The 18,178-nt window shown below is 59.1% G+C and overlaps 2 protein-coding genes across 2 annotated transcripts in view; one reads left to right on the forward strand and one right to left on the reverse strand.

The window, feature by feature from the left end:
- Nucleotides 1–861: 861 nt before the first annotated feature.
- Nucleotides 862–4,234, reverse strand: ZNF511 (zinc finger protein 511). The gene is made up of 6 exons (XM_007452009.1): nucleotides 4,082–4,234; nucleotides 3,774–3,847; nucleotides 3,278–3,479; nucleotides 2,998–3,126; nucleotides 1,731–1,852; nucleotides 862–940 (listed from the first exon to the last, which is right to left on the reverse strand). Exons 1-6 carry the CDS (start codon nucleotides 4,232–4,234, stop codon nucleotides 862–864), a joined length of 759 nt encoding a protein of 252 aa, XP_007452071.1.
- A 2,059-nt stretch (nucleotides 4,235–6,293) lies between these two features.
- TUBGCP2 (tubulin gamma complex component 2) overlaps nucleotides 6,294–18,178 on the forward strand; it is a 17,698-nt gene continuing 5,813 nt past the window's right edge. The window contains exons 1-11 of the mRNA XM_007451995.1: nucleotides 6,294–6,414; nucleotides 6,966–7,132; nucleotides 8,040–8,168; nucleotides 8,861–9,007; nucleotides 9,882–10,041; nucleotides 13,462–13,669; nucleotides 13,851–14,050; nucleotides 14,302–14,491; nucleotides 15,068–15,213; nucleotides 16,678–16,858; nucleotides 17,193–17,373. Of these exons, the coding sequence (XP_007452057.1) occupies nucleotides 6,294–6,414; nucleotides 6,966–7,132; nucleotides 8,040–8,168; nucleotides 8,861–9,007; nucleotides 9,882–10,041; nucleotides 13,462–13,669; nucleotides 13,851–14,050; nucleotides 14,302–14,491; nucleotides 15,068–15,213; nucleotides 16,678–16,858; nucleotides 17,193–17,373 (1,830 nt within the window). The remainder of the gene's footprint in view (nucleotides 6,415–6,965; nucleotides 7,133–8,039; nucleotides 8,169–8,860; nucleotides 9,008–9,881; nucleotides 10,042–13,461; nucleotides 13,670–13,850; nucleotides 14,051–14,301; nucleotides 14,492–15,067; nucleotides 15,214–16,677; nucleotides 16,859–17,192; nucleotides 17,374–18,178) is intronic.

An 18,178-nucleotide genomic window follows, 5' to 3' on the forward strand; every position in this document is an offset into this window, starting at 1 on the left:
AAAACCCAGATTCAAAACATTCAACAATGAGCAGGTAGGGCAATGAGTACCTTCCCCTGACATCTTAGTGGAACCACAACAGACAAAGAGGAGACAAGTAATCTTCCAAAGAACAACTTCAAACTGACACCCACCAGCCCTGACCCGTGTCTGCAGAGCTGTGCGCAGGGCTTGGTGGGGGTGGTCGCAGGCCAGCACCCGCTGCCACCACCAGACTGGAGCCCAGAGTGGGAGCAGGCCGGGCGAGATGGGCCGAGCGGGGCCTCGGGCGGGCACGGCAGCACCGGGCACCACAGGGGGACAGCTGGCTGGTGGGTCCCCACTCCCCAGGTCCAGTCAGATGTCATCAAATCGGAGCCAAGCCAGTTGCCGGCCTAGGTCTGCGCTCCGCCCTCCCCGGCCCGGGTTCCTCCCGGCTCCCCAGCCCCACCCAAGGCTTCTGCTCACCTTGCCAAGTGCGGGAGGGAGTGAGGACCACAGGCATCTCCCTTGAAGCCCTGATGAGCTGCGCAAGCCAGTCACCCCTTCTGAGAAGCGGCCGCTGGAAACAAAGTCCTCACCAGTAACTGCTGCTATCTCCCTCCCCCCAACACAGAACGTGGACCAGAGACCGTTAATGATAACCATTTACTCCACATGTTTCACAAGGACGTTGGGGGTCGGGGGCTGCTCCCCACACCCCAGTCACCGCACGAGGGGGCCCTTCCCAGAATCCGCGGCTCCCCCACAGCTTCCCACATAGCCACCGGCCTCGTTCAGTTGGTCACAGGCCCACGACATGGAGGGCAGCACAGGCCAGGGTCCTGGGGCCCCCGCGGCGGGGAGGAAAAGCCCAGCAACACTGCTGCAGAGGAACCGCCGTTACTGGTGCTTATTTCTCTTCTTGGCCCTTTTAAATCCTCGTGAGGCACCTTGACCAAAACAGATGGTAGATGGTATCCTGAAATGAAAGACACCTTCACGCTAAACTGCTAGGCTTTTGCTCACAAACAACCCAATTCATGCTGGCAGTCTTGTGGGCTCGCGGGGGTCTGATTCTTGCTCTGGACACTCCCTCTTCCCCCGCGAACCATGCAGGGTGTCAGCTGGCTCTTACCCGGACTCTCCCCTCCCCGGCTGCAGCAGGCCAGCTGCTCCAAACCTGCTTCCAGTGGGAGACGCTCCCTGCCACTGACCACCTGCCGCCGACCACCTGCTGCCAACCACCCACCCCGGAGAATGTGTCCAGGCTCCAGCTCAGGCTCCCTGTGACCCGCCCTCCAGGTGGCACCTGGGACTCACTCTCAGGCCAAATTCTGGGCAACTGTGCGAGGGCAGCTGAAGGACACGAGTTCATCTCCCTGTCGGTCTGAATTTACTGGCGATTTTTTCCATTTCTCCAACATTTACCCCCAAATTAAATTTGAAATCAACTTTATCCCCGATAAAAGCACAGTTAATACTAGAAACACAGACTCGTAGGTTGTAACTCGAGCAATTACACCCTGGGTCTCTCCATCCCAGCTTAGGCCACGGTCAAAGGGGGCAGTGTTTTGCAGTCCTGTGCTGCTGGGGCTCCAGGTCGTCCGAGGGCAGCAGGATGGTTGGCTTTCACCTCCCGCTGAAGCCAACGCTCCAACCCAGGGGCGATTTCTCTCAGCGGGAACTGGGTTGGCCCAGAGTCAAACCCGGAATTCTCCAGGAGAAGCACAGATTCAGAACCTGCTTCAGAAAGCTGCCCGGGTACTGACCTGTGGCTGTAGGCCCGCCTCTCTCCCGCGGGTCCTGGTGGGGGCTCCACGTGTTCAGAGCAGACTTCCATGGCGTCGCCTTCCGACGGCACCCCGTCATCCCGCAGGGCTTCTGCCAACATCTGCTCAGCGGCACCGGGCATGACTGGGCTGGGGAAGACAGGTGGTGAGGGCGCTCCCAGGTGTCAGTGCCTGCAGTCCCCGCTTCCCCCAGGACTGAGTTCGCAAAGCTATTTTATGACTGTTTCATCAGAGAGTAATTTTCAGGCTACCAGAATGTGGAAAAGCGAATGTTCATATGACGTAAACCATATTCTATGAATTTAGATATGATGGTCACACTCTGTCTTTTAAAAATAGTATATTTATGGTGTCACACGGTAAATGACTACCGACGGTACCAAATATCTCTCCATTACAATTACTGAGAAATTTACTAAAAGCAACCATACGATACTGAGCGTCTCCTCCTTAACACCAGTGTCTCAATCCAGCATCGTAGGGCTCCTCCCTCAACGATCCCTTGGAAAGGAAGGAGTTACCTTATACTCAAGGCCTTATAAAAATCTCCCACATTGAAGTCGGTTCTCCAGATTATTCTACTGTGAACAGCAAAGTTCTGTCTGGGGACAACAATTTAGTCTGAAACGACTTCAATCAATTCAACTTTTAGATGGTGATGAAGCTTCACCTGAGGAAATCAGTTAATGAAAAGGCAAAGTAACGCAACACGCGCTCACAGGCTACTCCCAGGGGTACTCCCCACAGCGCGCTCTGAACAGTAACACGTAACGCGTGGCTGTGCCGTCGAGTTTGTAAACATATGCTGACGGGACAAGGGAAAAACCGACGGCCCCACGTGAGGTGAGGGGCTCACGGCCTGGGACAAATTCCCCAAGGCCCACATGAGGATGGAAGGGAGGTGATGAGCGGGTTGGAGGTGAAGCGTGAATGCAGAGGGACGTGGTGGTGTTCCTGCACGCCTGGCAGACCCCGAGATGGTACCTCAGCCACTCCCAGCACAGGCCCGGGGAAGGCAGGCTCTCCCCTTCCCGTCCTCCCTGCAGCCGGGGGGGCCACACACAGAACCACCCCATCTGCTTAACCCCTCTCGGTTAACGACTCCTGATTTGTCAGGGCTTCTGTAACCTGCAGCTAAATGTAACATTAGCGGCAGGGATGCTGAACGGAGGGCATCTGCGCCCTCAAAGTCTATGCACGCAAAGGCTTTCTAGGCTCAGGAGGTGGCTCCGCGGCGCACCGCCACGCACCCTCTGCTCTTCCTCGGTTTATCGAAGCGGAAGTCCGCAGGGTAGAGATGACACATCACCAGGTGCTCCTTCCGGTCTCTGCTGGTTCTGAACTTCTCTGTGCAGCCCTCCACGAGGCACTGATACTGAAATGGAAACAGCATCACCCCACCCTGACCCCAGGGCTGCCCATCTCACCGCACTCTGACCCCAGGCTCTGGCACCACGAGGCACACGGCTCAGGGACGAGCCCCCGTGATGCCTGCCCTTGGCCTCAGCGGGCAAGCCGTCACCCACCATGTCCTGCCGCTCGGCCAGAATCTGGAAGAGGGAGTCGTGCCACTCCAGGATGTGGGTGTCCAGCAGGTGTCCAGAAGGGAAGGCCCGCTGGCAGAAGGAGCAGACGTTTCTGTGCAAAGTGTGGTAGTGGTGCTCGTAATCCTCCAGGGCGTCGAACACCTGGCAGCAGCCGGCCACCTGACAGGTGAACTCGGGCACCCTGGCAGAGGAACGCCTGGTGGGGATGCCATTCCACGGCGGAAAGAACGTCGGGCTCCCTGTCACCACTCCCCTTTAAGTGGACTGATAAAGCTTCGGATTTTCTCTTGCAAGCCCAAATTCTATTTTCACAACAACTACATTTCTACAGACAAGCTAGTCGGTGGTAAGGCCAGACACGCATGATTCCGTGGTGGTACAGGCAGAGGAGCGGTGCGGGCACCAGGGGCGGGGCGGGCAGAGGGAGGGGCCCGGAGAGGGCAAGAAGGGCCCCTTGCTGGGCCACAGCACTCACCTGGGCCTCTCGGGCGCCCCGCCCACCTGCGTGAGCACATCCTGGAGGTAGAGGTGCCGCTGCACGTCCCCTTCCTGCGGGAGACAGCGTCCTGGGTTCTGACCCGGCTCCACCGCGGGCTCCGCTCCAGGACCCCGGCCCCACCCAGAGCCTCAGCCCCGCCCACCGGGAGTCTGCCCCCGCCCCACCCAGGCCCGGCCCACCCAGGCCCCGCCCCAAGCATTTCCCCCGCCCCATCCAAGCCCTGCCCCCTGGGCGCCGGCTCCGCCCCCACCCACAATCGCTCTCTCCTTCCTCTGGTCACGCACCTCGAAGAAGTCGTGCTCCCGTGGGAAGCGCACCAGGCGCGGCGCGAAGCGGAAGGGCGCGGTCCTGGCCGCGGGGTCCCGCTCCACGGGTAGAGGCTCGGCCGACCCGGGTGCCCCCGCCAGGCGTGCGTGCAGCGCGGCTGGTAGCTGCATCGCCCTGAGCGCCAGCGGCGCCACGGCCTGTCGGCCACCGTCCGCGAGCCGGCCGGGGCGGGGCCGGACGGGACGTAGAGCGCCACTTCCGCCGCCGGCGGGACTGCCCTGCGGGCTTGACGGGCTTGGCGGGCTCGGGCCGGGCGCGCCCCTGTGGTGAGTCCCGGGGCGGCTTCTATGCGGAGCTGGCCTCGCGCGTCCCGCCGATGGTTCGGGTCCTTTTCCCGGCCCCGATCAGTGCAGGCTTCCGGCTGTAGAGGCTCCCTCCCTCTCTCCTCCCTCCCGTCCTCGTTGCCATCACCCTCGGCGACCCCCGCGCCGTGTCTCCCACCTGAAGGGCTGCCGCGGCCTCTGGACCATCCTTGTCTCCAGACCAGTCCGCAGACTGGAGCCCGAGTGGTCTTTGGGAAATTCGCGATTTGTTGTGCCGGTCCCGGGGCCCCACGGCAGCTCACACTCAATCACCGGGGTCTGTGGGTTCGTTGGTGGCGACCAGTAGGGTGAAGCCCTAGGGAGCATTAAAAAGATCAGCCGAGCTGGGGAGGTGCCACCTGCAGGTGAGAGCCACTAATCTTGCAGGAATTGTTCCCCAAATCCGCGTGGCACAGCAGGCTCCTTGTAGTATTAATACTTGTGATGTGGAATGTCTGCGCTCTTGGTTTTACCACAGATGTCAAGGTTCACGAAGATAGTTTCTAAATAAGCATTTACTTAAATGATCTTTCTTCTGAAGAGCCCTGTCCACCCACTTGTGACTGGTGGAGAGATGGCAAATGCAGTGTCCATGCCGTCTAGGTGGCCAAAGTGGTCTTCAGTCCAGCTGTTAGAGAACACCCCGCGGTCCTTGGAAACCTCGTAGAATGTGGGTAAAAGCAGTTGCCCTTGGAATGGAAGAGGCCATCAGTGGGAGAGCTCCGTGCTGTCTTTTCTGTTTGTAGTTCGCAGTGCCTCATTCAGCTGCTCTGTGACTAATTAGAAGGTGATAGTTGAGGATGCTGGCAGTGTTTCAATTCCAGTTTTCCATTTCTCGGGTAACAACGGGTGTTTCCAGGTGGTTGACCACGTGTAGCAATAGCAAAGTTTGTTTCTGCTTTTCTGATAACAACACTGCAGGCCCTTAGGTGGTATATTTAATCTCCACGACAGCTTCGTGGGCAGGGTCTAGTACTCACCCCTTTTCAGAGGAAGCTTACAGAGGACAGGCTCCTTGTCCAGGGCCCTACAGTCTGGAAGCACCAAGTCAGGGCTCAGGCTGCCTGGGATCCCGCAGCCCAGGCCCCGTGCCCATGACTGTGGTCACTGTGAGCGCCTCCTGGTGTAAAATGTATGCATGCTGGCGAGTTCCACACCAGCTACACTTAACTGTTCTGCTTTCGTGTTTGGAGACACCCTGCCTCTGGCCGGTATTTGACGTTTATGTAGGTGACTGTGATATTTGTATGTGGGGAATTTGTTTTCCATCACTCAGGATTAGAGTCTCTGGATGTAGAGGTACAAATTAATATCCACGTTGTGGGCATGTGTGCCAAGCCTTCCCCACCTGCTGTTAACTCATGGCTTGTCTTCACTGGAGCCGTTGACACAGCCATTCTAACCTTTTTAGGGTCACAGCCTTTGAGAATCTGTTGAAAGACCCTTTCCTCAGAAAAATCACAGACAGAAATGACTTTGCCTGTAATTTCCAACAGTCGTTTGTTGTTCATGATCCCAAATTATGAACCTTGCATAGCCACGTTGAAACGTTTATGTGAAGAATGTAAAGTTTGCTCATGTTTATTTGTTGAATCTATGATTAATTGCCCGTGTTTGTCTTACTCTTAATAATAATGGCTAATTGGACCAGTCATCAGTGGGAGAACAGAAGTCCCCCTGCAGGCCACTACTGTCCCTTTGGGGACATCTGCATAGAAGTCCCCTTGCAGGCTACCACTGTCTTCTTGATGGGATCTCATTTATGGTTTTGACCATAAATGAGATCCAGTGGGGAGAGCCTAGAACATCTGATCGACAGGGCAGATTGAGCTGAAGGGGAAGCCCACCCAGCTCAAGTACATAGGAGATGTGTAGCAGTCTTAGCAAAGCCCAGCCTGGGCGAGAAAAGGCAGCATCCTGGTTACCAGAGTGCACAGAGAACACACAGCTGGAGGCAACTGGAGCTGCAGGTGTGGGCCTCAGGGGGAGCCGCGAGGGGCGGAGGCTTAGGCCTGTGCAGAGCTCCCTGTATAGATCAGAGTCCCTGAAGGGCTGGGACCACTGTATCTGCACAGCTGGGACTAGAAAGTGCTGTCTGCCACCTGAGGGGAGCAGCTCCCTGCTGGCCCAGGGCCATTTGTGGTTGGGGTCACCCAGGAGAAAGGGGGGCCCAGGCCTTAGGGCCACGTCCACTCTGTGTGCACGTGCCAGCCCCCCCGAGCTGAGGAGTGGGCCTGGAACCTGGCTGGAGCAGCTGGGGCTCAGCACTGATTCCCATGGGAGCTGCCCACTGAGACAGCGCCCAGTGAGAATGACAGACCCCAGCAGCGGGCAAGGAGGGCAAGTCTCCCCAGGAAGGGGCCCCACATGCTGGTCAGAGCAGGCTGTGGTGGTGTCTTCATGAGGAACCTTAGAGCCAGGATGGGCCCTGTGACAATTTGGCTTCTCAAAGACCTGACATTGGCCAATTCAATTGCTTTAAAACTTTTTAATTTATAGCCTCTTGATTTATAAATGGCTCTCCTCTTACCTTTAGGAGAACACAGAGCCAAAATCATGAGTGAATTTCGGATTCACCACGACGTCAATGAGCTGCTCAGCCTGCTGCGAGTGCACGGAGGGGACGGGGCCGAGGTCTACATCGACCTGCTGCAGAAGAACAGGACCCCGTATGTCACAACCACTGTGTCTGCACACAGCGCCAAAGTGAGTGCCCGTCCCCAGTGCTGCACTGGGCACAATGTTCACCTTCCTGACGAGCAGCCACAGAGGTGCCGGTACACTGGCAGACAACACTGTCAGATGCTTTTCATGGGCCACGTTCTCTGCTCCGCTCTGCTTCCGTTGGTTTCTCCCCATCACCCGTTGCACAGATGAGTAAATGAAGGCTCGGGGAGAGTGTTGGACTGGCAGCCTGACCTGGGAACCCAGACCCTCAGCCACGCCCTCCCTGTGCCCCATGAGGAGGGAGGCCCAGATGGTCCTGATTTCTGTTCACATCGTGACACAGATTCTCCTCTGGATGAAAAAGGAAGCTCCTGGTGTTAGCCATATTGAAATCCCTTCAAAGTGGATTTTTTAAAATTCAAATAATGTAAAATTCAAAGTTACAGGTTTTCAGTAAAAAACAATTTAGAAGTCTATTTTAAAAACACATTATGAGGCTTCATTTATTTTAACAGCCTAATGATGGCACAAGGATAATTCAGAAAACTTACTGAGCAGAATAGAGAGTTTAGGACACGTAGTTATGTCCAATTTATTTTAAGGGGAGCATTTTAATCAGTGAGAAAACGTAGCCCCTGAAAGTGTGTGTAAAAACAATTCCAGAGGGAAAGGAGTTAAGTGCATGGAAAGAATGCATATACACTACGAGGAAAAACATAGGTGGTTATGGTCTGACCTAAGGCTTAGAAAGCATAACGTGGCAGAAACCACAGAAGAGAATATGGGTGAGTTTAACAAAGCATCCTGATGAGTTTTCTTCGTTTTAGTTTAGAGGCACGTGATTATTCTGTCTACTTAACTTCACTCTTCTTTTGGGTTTAGTTTTTGCAAGGCTTTTTAAAGTTCCTAGTTATCATCTCTAAATCATTCTGTTTGTGCTTTTGAGGTTAAAATAGCAGAATTTTCTCGTACTCCTGAGGACTTTCTGAAGAAATATGATGAGCTGAAATCTAAGAACACGAGGAACCTTGACCCCCTGGTGTACCTGCTGTCGAAGCTCACAGAGGACAGGGAGGTGGGTGCCGGGCTCGGGGGTGGCTGTGTGAGGAAGAGAACCTCTCTGCGTCTGCAGGGATGATGGACGGCTGTCCCGCCTGGCGGCCCCCCGTTAACTGCCCCGGCCTCACACCTGTAGCACTGAGGTGCGCGCCCCTGAACGGAAGCAACGCGGTGGAGATGAGCACAGCGCTAGCAGTGGCCTCTGGGGCAGAGGGCCTTTGTCCTTCGTTGTCCAGGCCATGCTCTTGTCTGTGCTAAACTGAGCCTGTGTTACCTGTGATACCGAGGGAAGTGCGTGCCGTCTGAGGAGCCCCGGCCCAGGCCATCCAGGGCTGGTCGGCGCTTCCTTTCGCATCACGAGGCCCAGGGTCCGTTCAGCGGGGAAGCGTGTGGCCGGGCGCGTGGTGGCCACTGCGCCGGGACAGATAAAGGGGCGTGGTCTCAAGCAGCAAGGGAGGCCGGTCTTGAGTGGAGAAAAGGCCGAGCCACTGGGAACAGGGTCTGGGATCCTGACCTGCCGTGATCTGGGGGCGTGGCGCCTCGTGGCGGGGCAGCGTCGGGAGAGCAGGCTGCTGCTCCAGGGCGAGCGGAGCCCCTGCTCTCGCCCTCCACGTGGAGGCTGCAGCTGGGGGCAGTGGGGCGGGGTGGCGGTGCCCGGCAGAGGGCACAGCGTGAGGCCCGTGTGACACCGGGGCCGTGTGCTTCCAGACCCTGCAGTATTTACAGCAGAATGCCAAGGAGAGAGCGGAGGTCGTGGCCGGCGCCCCCGCCGCAGCCTCCAGGATCTCCGTGCAGGAGCTGGAGGAGCTGAGGAAGCAGCTGGGCAGCGTGGCCACGGGCCCCACGTGGCAGCAGGTACCGTGTGGCAGAGGCGTCTGGGTGTGGATTCTGGCCTGGCGGGGGCCTGGCTCTGGGACACGAGCTCTGGGCCCCGGGCAGGGGGTTCTGACTCACCTGGGGGTCAGCACCTGCTGCCCGCCCATTCTGTAGGCTTGGCCAGTGCAAGTCCCGGCTCCCCTCATTGATGCTGGGCAATTGGTTTGAGGTGATACTTTATCTCCCTCACCTGCCGCTTTTCTTGCCTTTGACTTTGTGTCCAGCCCTGGTCTCCTGCCGTCCTGTGTTCCCACAGTCTTGCCTCTGGCTCTCGAGCCACTCAGAGCTGCCTCCTGAGGTCTGAGCTGCAGACCGGTGTGGGTTGGACATGTCCTGTGTCCCCACCTCATGTGGTCCTCCCACCACTGCTCCCTCTTCGATGCCCCCTCGCCCCCTGCCAGTGCTCTGAAAGCTGGGCACCCGTGGGGACCACGGCTTCCTGTCTGAGCCAGAGTGGCCATCTCCCTCTGTCCCTCAGCCCCGAGGGGCTCGGGTAGGGGCGCCCCTTATCCGGCCAACTCTCACTGGGACTTCCTTTCACCTGGCAGCTCGGGCCTAGACCTCGTGCCACCGGGAAAAGCAGTGAGCTCTGCTCGGAGGTCCCAAGAGCGGGCCTGCACTGTGTGAAAGCTCCTGATTTACCCGTGGGCCCCGTGCAGAGCAGACCCTGATGAGGGGCTGGGCCCCGTCTGCCTTGTCCCCAGCCCCTTGCACTGCAATGAGCTCAGACACGTGTGTTTCCATTCCACACGTGTGCTCAGGGATCTGCTTTTTCATACTGCGGACGTGTCGGTTTTAAGTGTTTGTACTGAAGGCGTATCTTTCTTTTTTGTTTCTAAAACCTCCCCACCAGTCTCTGGAACTCACAAGAAAGATGCTTCGAGACAAGCAGAACAAAAAAAACTTGGGCCAGCGCCTCCCTGTCTTCCCAGCGTGGGTGTACGAGAGGCCCATGCTGCTCGGGGACTTCCTGACGGGCTCAGGCGCGAGCATGGACGCGGCTGTGCCCATCGGTAGGTGACGCGCCGACTTCTGACCGCAGGGGCCTTGCCGCGGCAGGGAGGGCTGAGCCCTGTGGAGACGGCGGGCTGGTGTTGTGCCATCACCCGGGCCCTCTGCTGCCCTTGGCCACGTGGCAAGGAGCAGTGCCCACCGGACACCGTCCTTCATGTTCCCATCCCCGGTCAGCAGTGGGTGGTGATGTGCCAGTGTCTGGGCTGGTTCTTGCCCGGCTTTCAGGAGTGCCTGCGTCCCGGGGCTCGGGCGGCCCTGGGACGGCAGGATCACCGGGTCGGCCTTCCCAACAGTGAGTCATGCCGCTGCAGATTCTGCTACATGGGTGACACGGCCTTGGCCACACCGGCTTGTGTGTGTCGCATTCAGACGGAATATGGGGCATCTGGGGACATGGGTTTGACCACTGTCTTGCCCTCTGGCTCCCGGGGCACACGGGAAGCAGGGGCAGCAGGGAACACTCGGTGCTCACAGAGAGGCACCCGCAGAGCCCGCCTGGGGAGGGGAGTGTGGCCACACCCACTCTGTGGCCGTCAGAGGAGCCTGGGCCCCAGGGCCACGTCCAAGGGCAAGAAGCAGGGCAGGCGGGGGCGCCGGTGCTGCAGGCCTGGGGCCTGGCATTCCCAGGGGCTGGCTGGGCAGGCAGATGAGATGCCTCGGGCTCCGCTGCACATGCGGCAGAATCTGGAGGACTTTGGCAGCAGAACCGCTGAGAGAGTCTATTCCCCGCGGTCGTGGCGTCTCCGTGTTGCGCTTGCAGGCTTGGACCAGTTAGAAGCCACGGAGGCTCCAGGCCCACATGAGGCGCCTTCAGGGGAGGCTCGGCCAGAGCAGAGGCGGCCAGGCACTGGCTCTCCAGGGCAGGACGCACTTACGGTGTTTGACATGCAAGGTTTCCCGTGTAGGTTTCCTGTGTGGCTGCTCGCACACAGCGGCCACAGCGGGCAGGCCTCGCATGGGGGTGGCTCCGAGGCTGCCTTGAGTGACACCGTTCCTGGGGAGAACTCTGTCCGGATGGGCAGCCTGGCCCGTGTCCCTTCTGCAGCTGCACCCCGTGGGCTCCGGAGGCGGGATTGACGCCCATCCCGCAGACCTCTTGTCACCCTACTGCCCTCTGTCACCCCCTGGCCCAGCTGCTCAGGCCCTGACGCAGCCCTCCACGGCCCCCTGGCCCCGCCTATGCTCAGGTGCCTGTGGTCAGCGTGGTCGTCCTCGGCCCTGCCTTGGCCTCCCCTTGGCAGAGCCTCAACTGGGAAGGACCTGCCTCCTCAGGTGACGTGCAGTGGCCCTGTGGGGCACCCCCAGCACTTGCGCGGTGTCCCCCCACCAGCCGTCCGTAGTCGCCTTGCCGTCTGTGTCCCTGTTGAGGCAGGTCCCCCCCAACCCACTTGCCCGCCACCCACCCACAGCCGGGCTGACCCTCCTTGCGCCGGCCTGCAGCTCCGTGTGCCCGCCTAGGCCAGCCCGTCCACGGCCAGACGGCGTGGCGCCTCCCACCCTCACGGGTCCTGCCCTGATCCAGGGCCTTGTCCCCAAGGTCATGAGCGCGGGCGTCTTCTAACCGCACGTGCAGCTCCTGTGCAGCAGCCTCTGATGGGGCCCCGAGCCTTGGGCTCAGGTCTGGCAGACGCAGTCGCTTTTCTGGACATTTGGGCAGCACAGGCGCTGTCCTGCGCCACAGACCCCCGGCCCCCAGGGACCCCTCCCCCCACCTCGTCTCGCATCCTCGGGCTGTGCTCCTGGCTTTCGCCAAATGTCTCCTTCCTGGGTGACCACATCAGTTTGAAGGAATCCAACGTCCCCAGTGTGACCCCAGCTCTGTCCCTGGCGCTGCTTTCCTGAAGTCCGGGAAAATCTATGTGCCGAGCATGTCCACAGTGGGCTCCGACCTTGCCCAGCGTCTCCTCCTCGCCGTGTGGTGTTTGCGTTCCTCCCGCTGCGCCAGCCTGGCCCCAGCCCCACCTCTACCTGCCCTTTCAGCCCGAGGGCATTTGTCCATTCCCAACAGCTGGGGTCTCAGCACGTCCCACGTAACTTTCTGTCTCGTCCAGTGCATGTACCGGCCACACGCAGCTGGTGGGCATTGGATGGCTGGCGTGGCTGAGAATTGGATTTTTGGTTTTCTTTAACTTGACCTTGGTGGCCGGTGGCCCTACACAAGGATACAGACCTGAGCCCTGCCCGGCCCCAGTGCTCATCTCCCATCGTCCCAGAGCCAGCTTCGCGTGTCTGGCCTGTGCCCTGCACCCCAGTGAGTTGCAGAGACCCCAGCGGCTCGTGCAGCCTCCCGTCCCAGCCCCTGCACTGTGTCCCTCAGAGCTAGGCCTCAAGCTGGCCGTGCTTCCCGAAGGTCCTGTACATAGTCTCTTGGCCCGCCTCAAAATAACGCAGCCCGTGACAGTCTGCTCTACACGCTGGCAGGGAGAGGGGTTGGGGCCCGGGTGGTGTCTGCCCCAGGACCCAGGGTGCCCACCCGGGGCCTGCAGCCCGAGAGCCTCAGCCGGGCCTTGGCCAGGGAGACGCCAAGGTTGGCGGTAAGCAGTGCAGAGGTCAGCAGCCCTGCACTCGGGGGGTCAGGCAGCCAGACCTGCCTCCCTCAGGGGTCCTGAGGTCGGAGTCGGACCTGCCAGAGCTGTGGAGGAAAACCACCTGAAGTTCAGGGGCGGCTCTGAGTCCAGAGTGACCCGTGTGCCTGGACAGGGGGCCACTGGCTCAGAACCGTCCTGCTTCCACTGGCAGGTGTGCGCCCGTGGACGTGCAAGGCCAGCCGTGCTTCTGTAAGCGTGGGCTTGTGGTATGCCCCATCCCAAGCTGCCAGGCCTCGGTTCTGGGTGCCCTGGGGCTGACACAGGTGCCCACAGGGCGCCAGTGGTCTCTTGGACGCCTCTCTCCAGGTTCTGCCTCTGGCCCAGCAGTGTCAGGAGGGTGCCGAGGGCCATCTGGGCTGAGAACCAAGAGGTGGGGAGCCACTGGGGCTGCGAGGTGTTTGGGGGGCAGCCCTGGTCCATGGCCTGTGGCTGTCCTGAGTCCATCGGGGTCAAAGGGAACCATCTCGCACTGTGAGAGAGAAATCATCAGCGTTTTAGAGCTTCAGAGGAAACCTTTTTCTCCCTGAGTGACGCAGGCTTACCAGGCTGTAGTGAGTGTTACGAGCACGACACGTGTCAGAAGCGCTCTGTCGTTCCAGACTTTGTCCTTTTGAGTGCACGCGGGTTTTTTCTGTGTGGAGGGTTTTACTTGCTTTAAGGCTCCAATAGGCCAGTCCAGGTTGTGTAATCTCAGCCTTTAGCGCCCCAGTGGGATCAGTTAAGCCGAGGGATCGCCTTGGCTTTCAGGTCCTCCAGCGCTGGAGGGAGTCACCCAGGGGCGGCAGAGGGGGGTCTGGGGGAGGCGAGGCCAGCTGGCGTCTGTGCCCACAGGCACACTGCCCCTGGCCGCCCAGGAGGCGGCCGTTGTGGAGGACCTTCTGTATGTGCTGGTGGGTGTGGACGGCAGGTACGTCACCGCCCAGCCCCTCACGGGGAGGCAGAGCCGCACCTTCCTCGTGGACCCCAGCCTGGACCTGTCCATCCGGGAGCTGGTGAGCAGGGTCCTCCCGGCAGCCTCCAGCTACTCCACCGTGACCAGGTAGGCACCCAGCAAAGCGCACTCAGCCCCTTGCTGGGACAGTCACGGCCTCACTCCTGGGCCTGGAAGAGGGAGGGAGGCGTTGCCCACGGTGCCCTCTGGGGTTGAGGAAGAGGCTCTGACCATCCCTTCTGAGGCTCAGCTCTCACCCGCCCGGTGCTCAGGGCTGCTTTCCTCGCAGGTTTGTCGAGGAAAAGTCCTCCTTCGAGTACGGGCAGGTGAACCACGCCTTGGCGGCCGCCATGAGAACACTGGTAAAAGAGTACCTGATCCTGGTCACGCAGCTGGAGCAGCTGCAGAGGCAGGGCCTCCTGTCCCTGCAGAAGCTCTGGTTCCACATCCAGCCGGCCATGCGCACCGTGGACATCCTGGCTTCCCTGGGTGCGCGGGCCTGGCGGGAGGGACACCCTGGGCCAGGGCACTCATCCTCCGATTCTCACTTTTGTGAGGCAAAAGCCGCGCAGCTTTGTGTTTTATTAGTTTGCGGGAGGAAGACTCCGGGAGCTTCCAAAAACCACAGCTTTATAGTTGGAGTTTATCCCAAAAGGAAGGCCTGTCCCCTGAGGAGGGGCTCTAGCCCATCGTGGCCCGGTGGCCCTCTCAGCACTGAGCACCGTCCTCTCCCCTGGCAGCCACCTCGGTGGACAAAGGCGAGTGTGTCGGGGGGTCAACCCTGAGCCTCCTGCACGACCGGAGCTTCAGCTACACGGGCGACAGCCAGGCACAGGAGCTGTGTCTGTTCCTCACCACGGCCGCCAGCGTGCCCTACTTCGAGATCCTGGAGAAGTGGATCTACAGGGGCATCATCGACGACCCGTACAGGTAGGGGCCGCAGAGGCAGCGGGGTGAGGTGGGGGCCTGCGGGCCCTTCTCAGCTGACGCCACGCTTAGCGCACAACGTGAAGCACGTCAGCTCACGGAGAGTTCTATGCTGACGTGTACCTGTTGTACACGTCGGGACGTTAAAAATAGGAACCTGTCGTCTAGACGTAATTTACTAACGACCCAGATGACAAAATCTAGCACGAGGGCCTGGCAAGGAAGCCCTTCCACGGTAAGCGTAGGTGGCGTCAGGGTGTCTGGCTCTGCTGGTGACAGGAACATGGGCCCCAACGGGAGTGTCGTCTTGTTGCCCGCGTTTGAGATGGAAGAACCGCGAGGTTCCCCTAGTGGGGGCGGGTGGAGTAAAGTGGAGTCAGCGTCCTGTCCAGCTCTGCAGACCTCAGTCCCCTCTGCGCCCAGTAATGAGCACCTCACCCCATGGGCGTCGGTGGGTGTACCTTCGCTCGCGGCTGAGAATGAAGGGCGGTGAGGCTGTCCGTGGCCCCCGTGGGCTCCTGTTCTTCGCGGCTGCCTGTGTGGCGAGCTCTGCCTGTCCCCGGCGCCCGTGCTTTTCAGCGAGTTCATGGTGGAGGAGCGAGAGCTGCGCAAGGAGAAGATCCAGGAGGACTACAACGACAGGTACTGGGAGCAGCGCTACACCGTGGTACAGCGGCAGATCCCGTCCTTCCTGCAGAAGATGGCGGGCAAGGTGCTCAGCACAGGTGACCGTGGGGGTGGGGCCGGGCGGGCTGTCTCGTGTCCCCACCTGCCCAGGGTAGGCGCCCACAGTGCCGGCGGCATCCGGTGGACTCACTCTGTCCCCCGCCCCTGAGCTGGGCTCGCCATCCTTTTGTGATTCTTAAAGCTCTGCGGCCACTGAAAGGAAGACTGTTTTCTGCTCCCAGCGCTTCTGACCGCAGGTGTGTGGGTTTCCGCACAACAGCCAGTCCTCCGCTCCCCGTGGACACCAGCTGGGTGACCCCCCCATTTAACTCAGTTCTGGCACTACGTGCCAGGGTCAGTGCAGGCCCCACAGGGTCAGGGCTCCGTCCCTCGAGGCCGCCCCCACCAGGCGCCGGTCACAAGTGTCGGGTCCCCAGGCCACTGCACTCCATGCAGTGTGGCCATGAATCGGGTTCCCATGACCCTTTCCTCAGGTTCAGTGTTTGCCATGACAGCTCCCAGGCTCAGGAAAACGCTTGACTTAAGTAGATCGCTGGTCTGTTAACAGAGGATGTTGTAAAGGATGCAGATGAGCAGCCTGATGAGGGGGTCCATGGGGCAGGTGTGGAAGGGTCCCGAGCACAGGAGAGTCTGTCCCTGTGGAGCTGGGGTGTGTCGGGCACCACCCTCCTGGCAGGTGGACACGTTCACCAGCCCAGAAGCTCTCCAAACCCCTTCCCGCAGGGTTTTCCTGCAGGTTCCAGGACAGGGCACGGCTGATCGGCTCGCAGGCTATTGGGAATTAACTCAGCCTCCAGCCCCTCCCCACCCCACCCCAGATATCGGGACGGGGCTGAGGGTTTCACTCTCCCTCCACGTGGTTGGTTCCTCCGGCTGCCAGCCTCCATCCTGAAGCTCTGTAGGGATGGCCAGGAGTCACCTTGCAAGTGTAAACTCAGGTGTGGGTGAAAGGGGCTTCACACCACAAAATCCCAAGGGTCGTAGGAGCTCAGTGCCAGGAACCAAGAACAAAGACCAGAGGTATGTGTTCTATTTCTCAGTATCACAGGCTAGCACAGGAAAAGCAGTAAAGGACACGTGCCCCGCTGGGCTGGCAGGGTTTTTAGTCATCTCCTTGCTGTCAGGAACGTGACTTAGAGACACATGTGGGATGAGTTACCTGGAGACACGCTCCAGCCAGGGCCTCACACTTTGGTTCTGAGATCTGGGCTGAGGGAAGGGGCTGGGAGGTGGTGTAGCGTCTGGTTCTCGTGAGGCTCTCTGAGGTTATTCCTGTGCCTTTGATGAGGCGAGCGCAGGTATGAAGTCATAGGAGGTTGCAGCCCTTTGTGGCAACAGCTGTGCTTCTCTGCTCTGGGCGAGGGGTTAGGGACTGTGCTCAGCTGGCTGGTTCTCTTGCCTGCCTCTGGCCGGCACTGGGGCTGCGATGTCTGGGGTTCAGGCCTGTGACTTATCCCGTATACAGCAAGCATGGTAGTCTGACTCTTTCCATCCCTTTCCAGGAAAATATCTGAATGTGGTCAGAGAGTGTGGCCGTGATGTCACCTGCCCTGTGGCCAAAGAGGTCATCTACACGCTGAAGGAGCGCGCGTACGTGGAGCAGATCGAGAAGGCCTTCAGCTACGCCAGCAAGGTGCTGCTGGACTTCCTCACGGAGGAGAAGGAGCTCGTGGCCCGCCTGAGGTGCACCCATCCCCAGAGGCCCACAGAGGGCCGTGTGTGCCCGCGTCCCCTCGTCTGCGGTGGCACAGCCCCCTCCTTGGCCCCCTGCCCTCCCAGGGACCTGTCTGCGGTCCCCAGTGCCTTTCTGGCAGCATGTCCTGCACAGTGCTGTGACCCCGCTGTTTATTTCAGCACATTGGAGCCAACCCCTGCTCCCCCCATAAATGTATTCCTTGGCGTGGGCACCCGTGGGCCTAGGAGCCTCCTCCCGGTCTCCCAGCGCCCCTCGGGGGAGCTCTCTGCGGGCCTGGGCTGTCCTCGTGCCCGCGGCCGCTCACCCCTCCCCCGCCCTCAGGTCCATCAAGCGTTACTTCCTGATGGACCAGGGTGACTTTTTCGTGCACTTCATGGACCTCACGGAGGAGGAGCTGAAGAAGCCAGTGGACGACATCACGCCCACCCGCCTGGAGGCGCTGCTGGAGCTGGCCCTGCGCATGAGCACCGCCAACACCGACCCCTTCAAAGACGACCTCAAGGTGTGCAGGCGCCCCCCCAGGGACCCTGGAGAGAGAAACAGCAGAAGCCAGCCCTTGACGAGTGCTTTTCCTGCCTCGGTTGAAATGCTCACAGGGTTTTCCTTGGCTCTGTTAGGGATGCGTCTCGGGGTCATGGTGTGTGAGCCTCTCCATGGGCTGCTGAACTGGGGGGTCGGGGTCTCTGGGGGACTCTGCATCCGTGTCTGGCAGGGATGTTGGCTTTAGTCTTCTGTAGCATCTCTGGCCTCGTAGACTGATCTGGAAGGGTTCCCTCTTCCGGATTTCTGGAAGAGTTTCGAGAGGGTTGGTGTTGGCTCTTCCTGGAGTGTTCGGTAGAATTCACCAGTGAAGCTTTCTTTGTTGTGAAGGTTTCGTTGTTTCTTCCGTCTCCTCTCCGGTTACAGGTCTGTTCCAATTTTCTGTTTTTTCTTGTGTCAGTTTTGGTAGTTTGTGTGTGCTTAGGAATTTGTGTAGGAATTAGTTCTCATGATCCTGTTTATTTCTGTAAGGTTGACGGTAATGTCCCCACTTCCATTTCTGATTTTAGTAATTTGAGTCTTCTTTCTTTTTTTAGTCAAACGTAACAAAAAGCTTATCAAGTTTGCTGATCTTTCAGAGAGCTGACTTGGCTTCATCCATTTTCTCTGTTGTTCCTCTGTCCTGTGTTTTGTTTATTTCTTCTCTAATCTTCGTTATCTTCCTCTTTCTGCTGACTTCGGGTTTAGTTTGCTGTTTTTCTAGTTTCTTAAGTTGTAAAGTTAGGTTGTTGACTTGAGATTTTTTTTTTTTTTTTTTTTTTTTTTTT

This window comes from Lipotes vexillifer, unplaced genomic scaffold, assembly GCF_000442215.2.
Source record: "Lipotes vexillifer unplaced genomic scaffold, Lipotes_vexillifer_v1.1 scaffold1117, whole genome shotgun sequence".
NCBI lineage: Eukaryota > Metazoa > Chordata > Mammalia > Artiodactyla > Lipotidae > Lipotes > Lipotes vexillifer.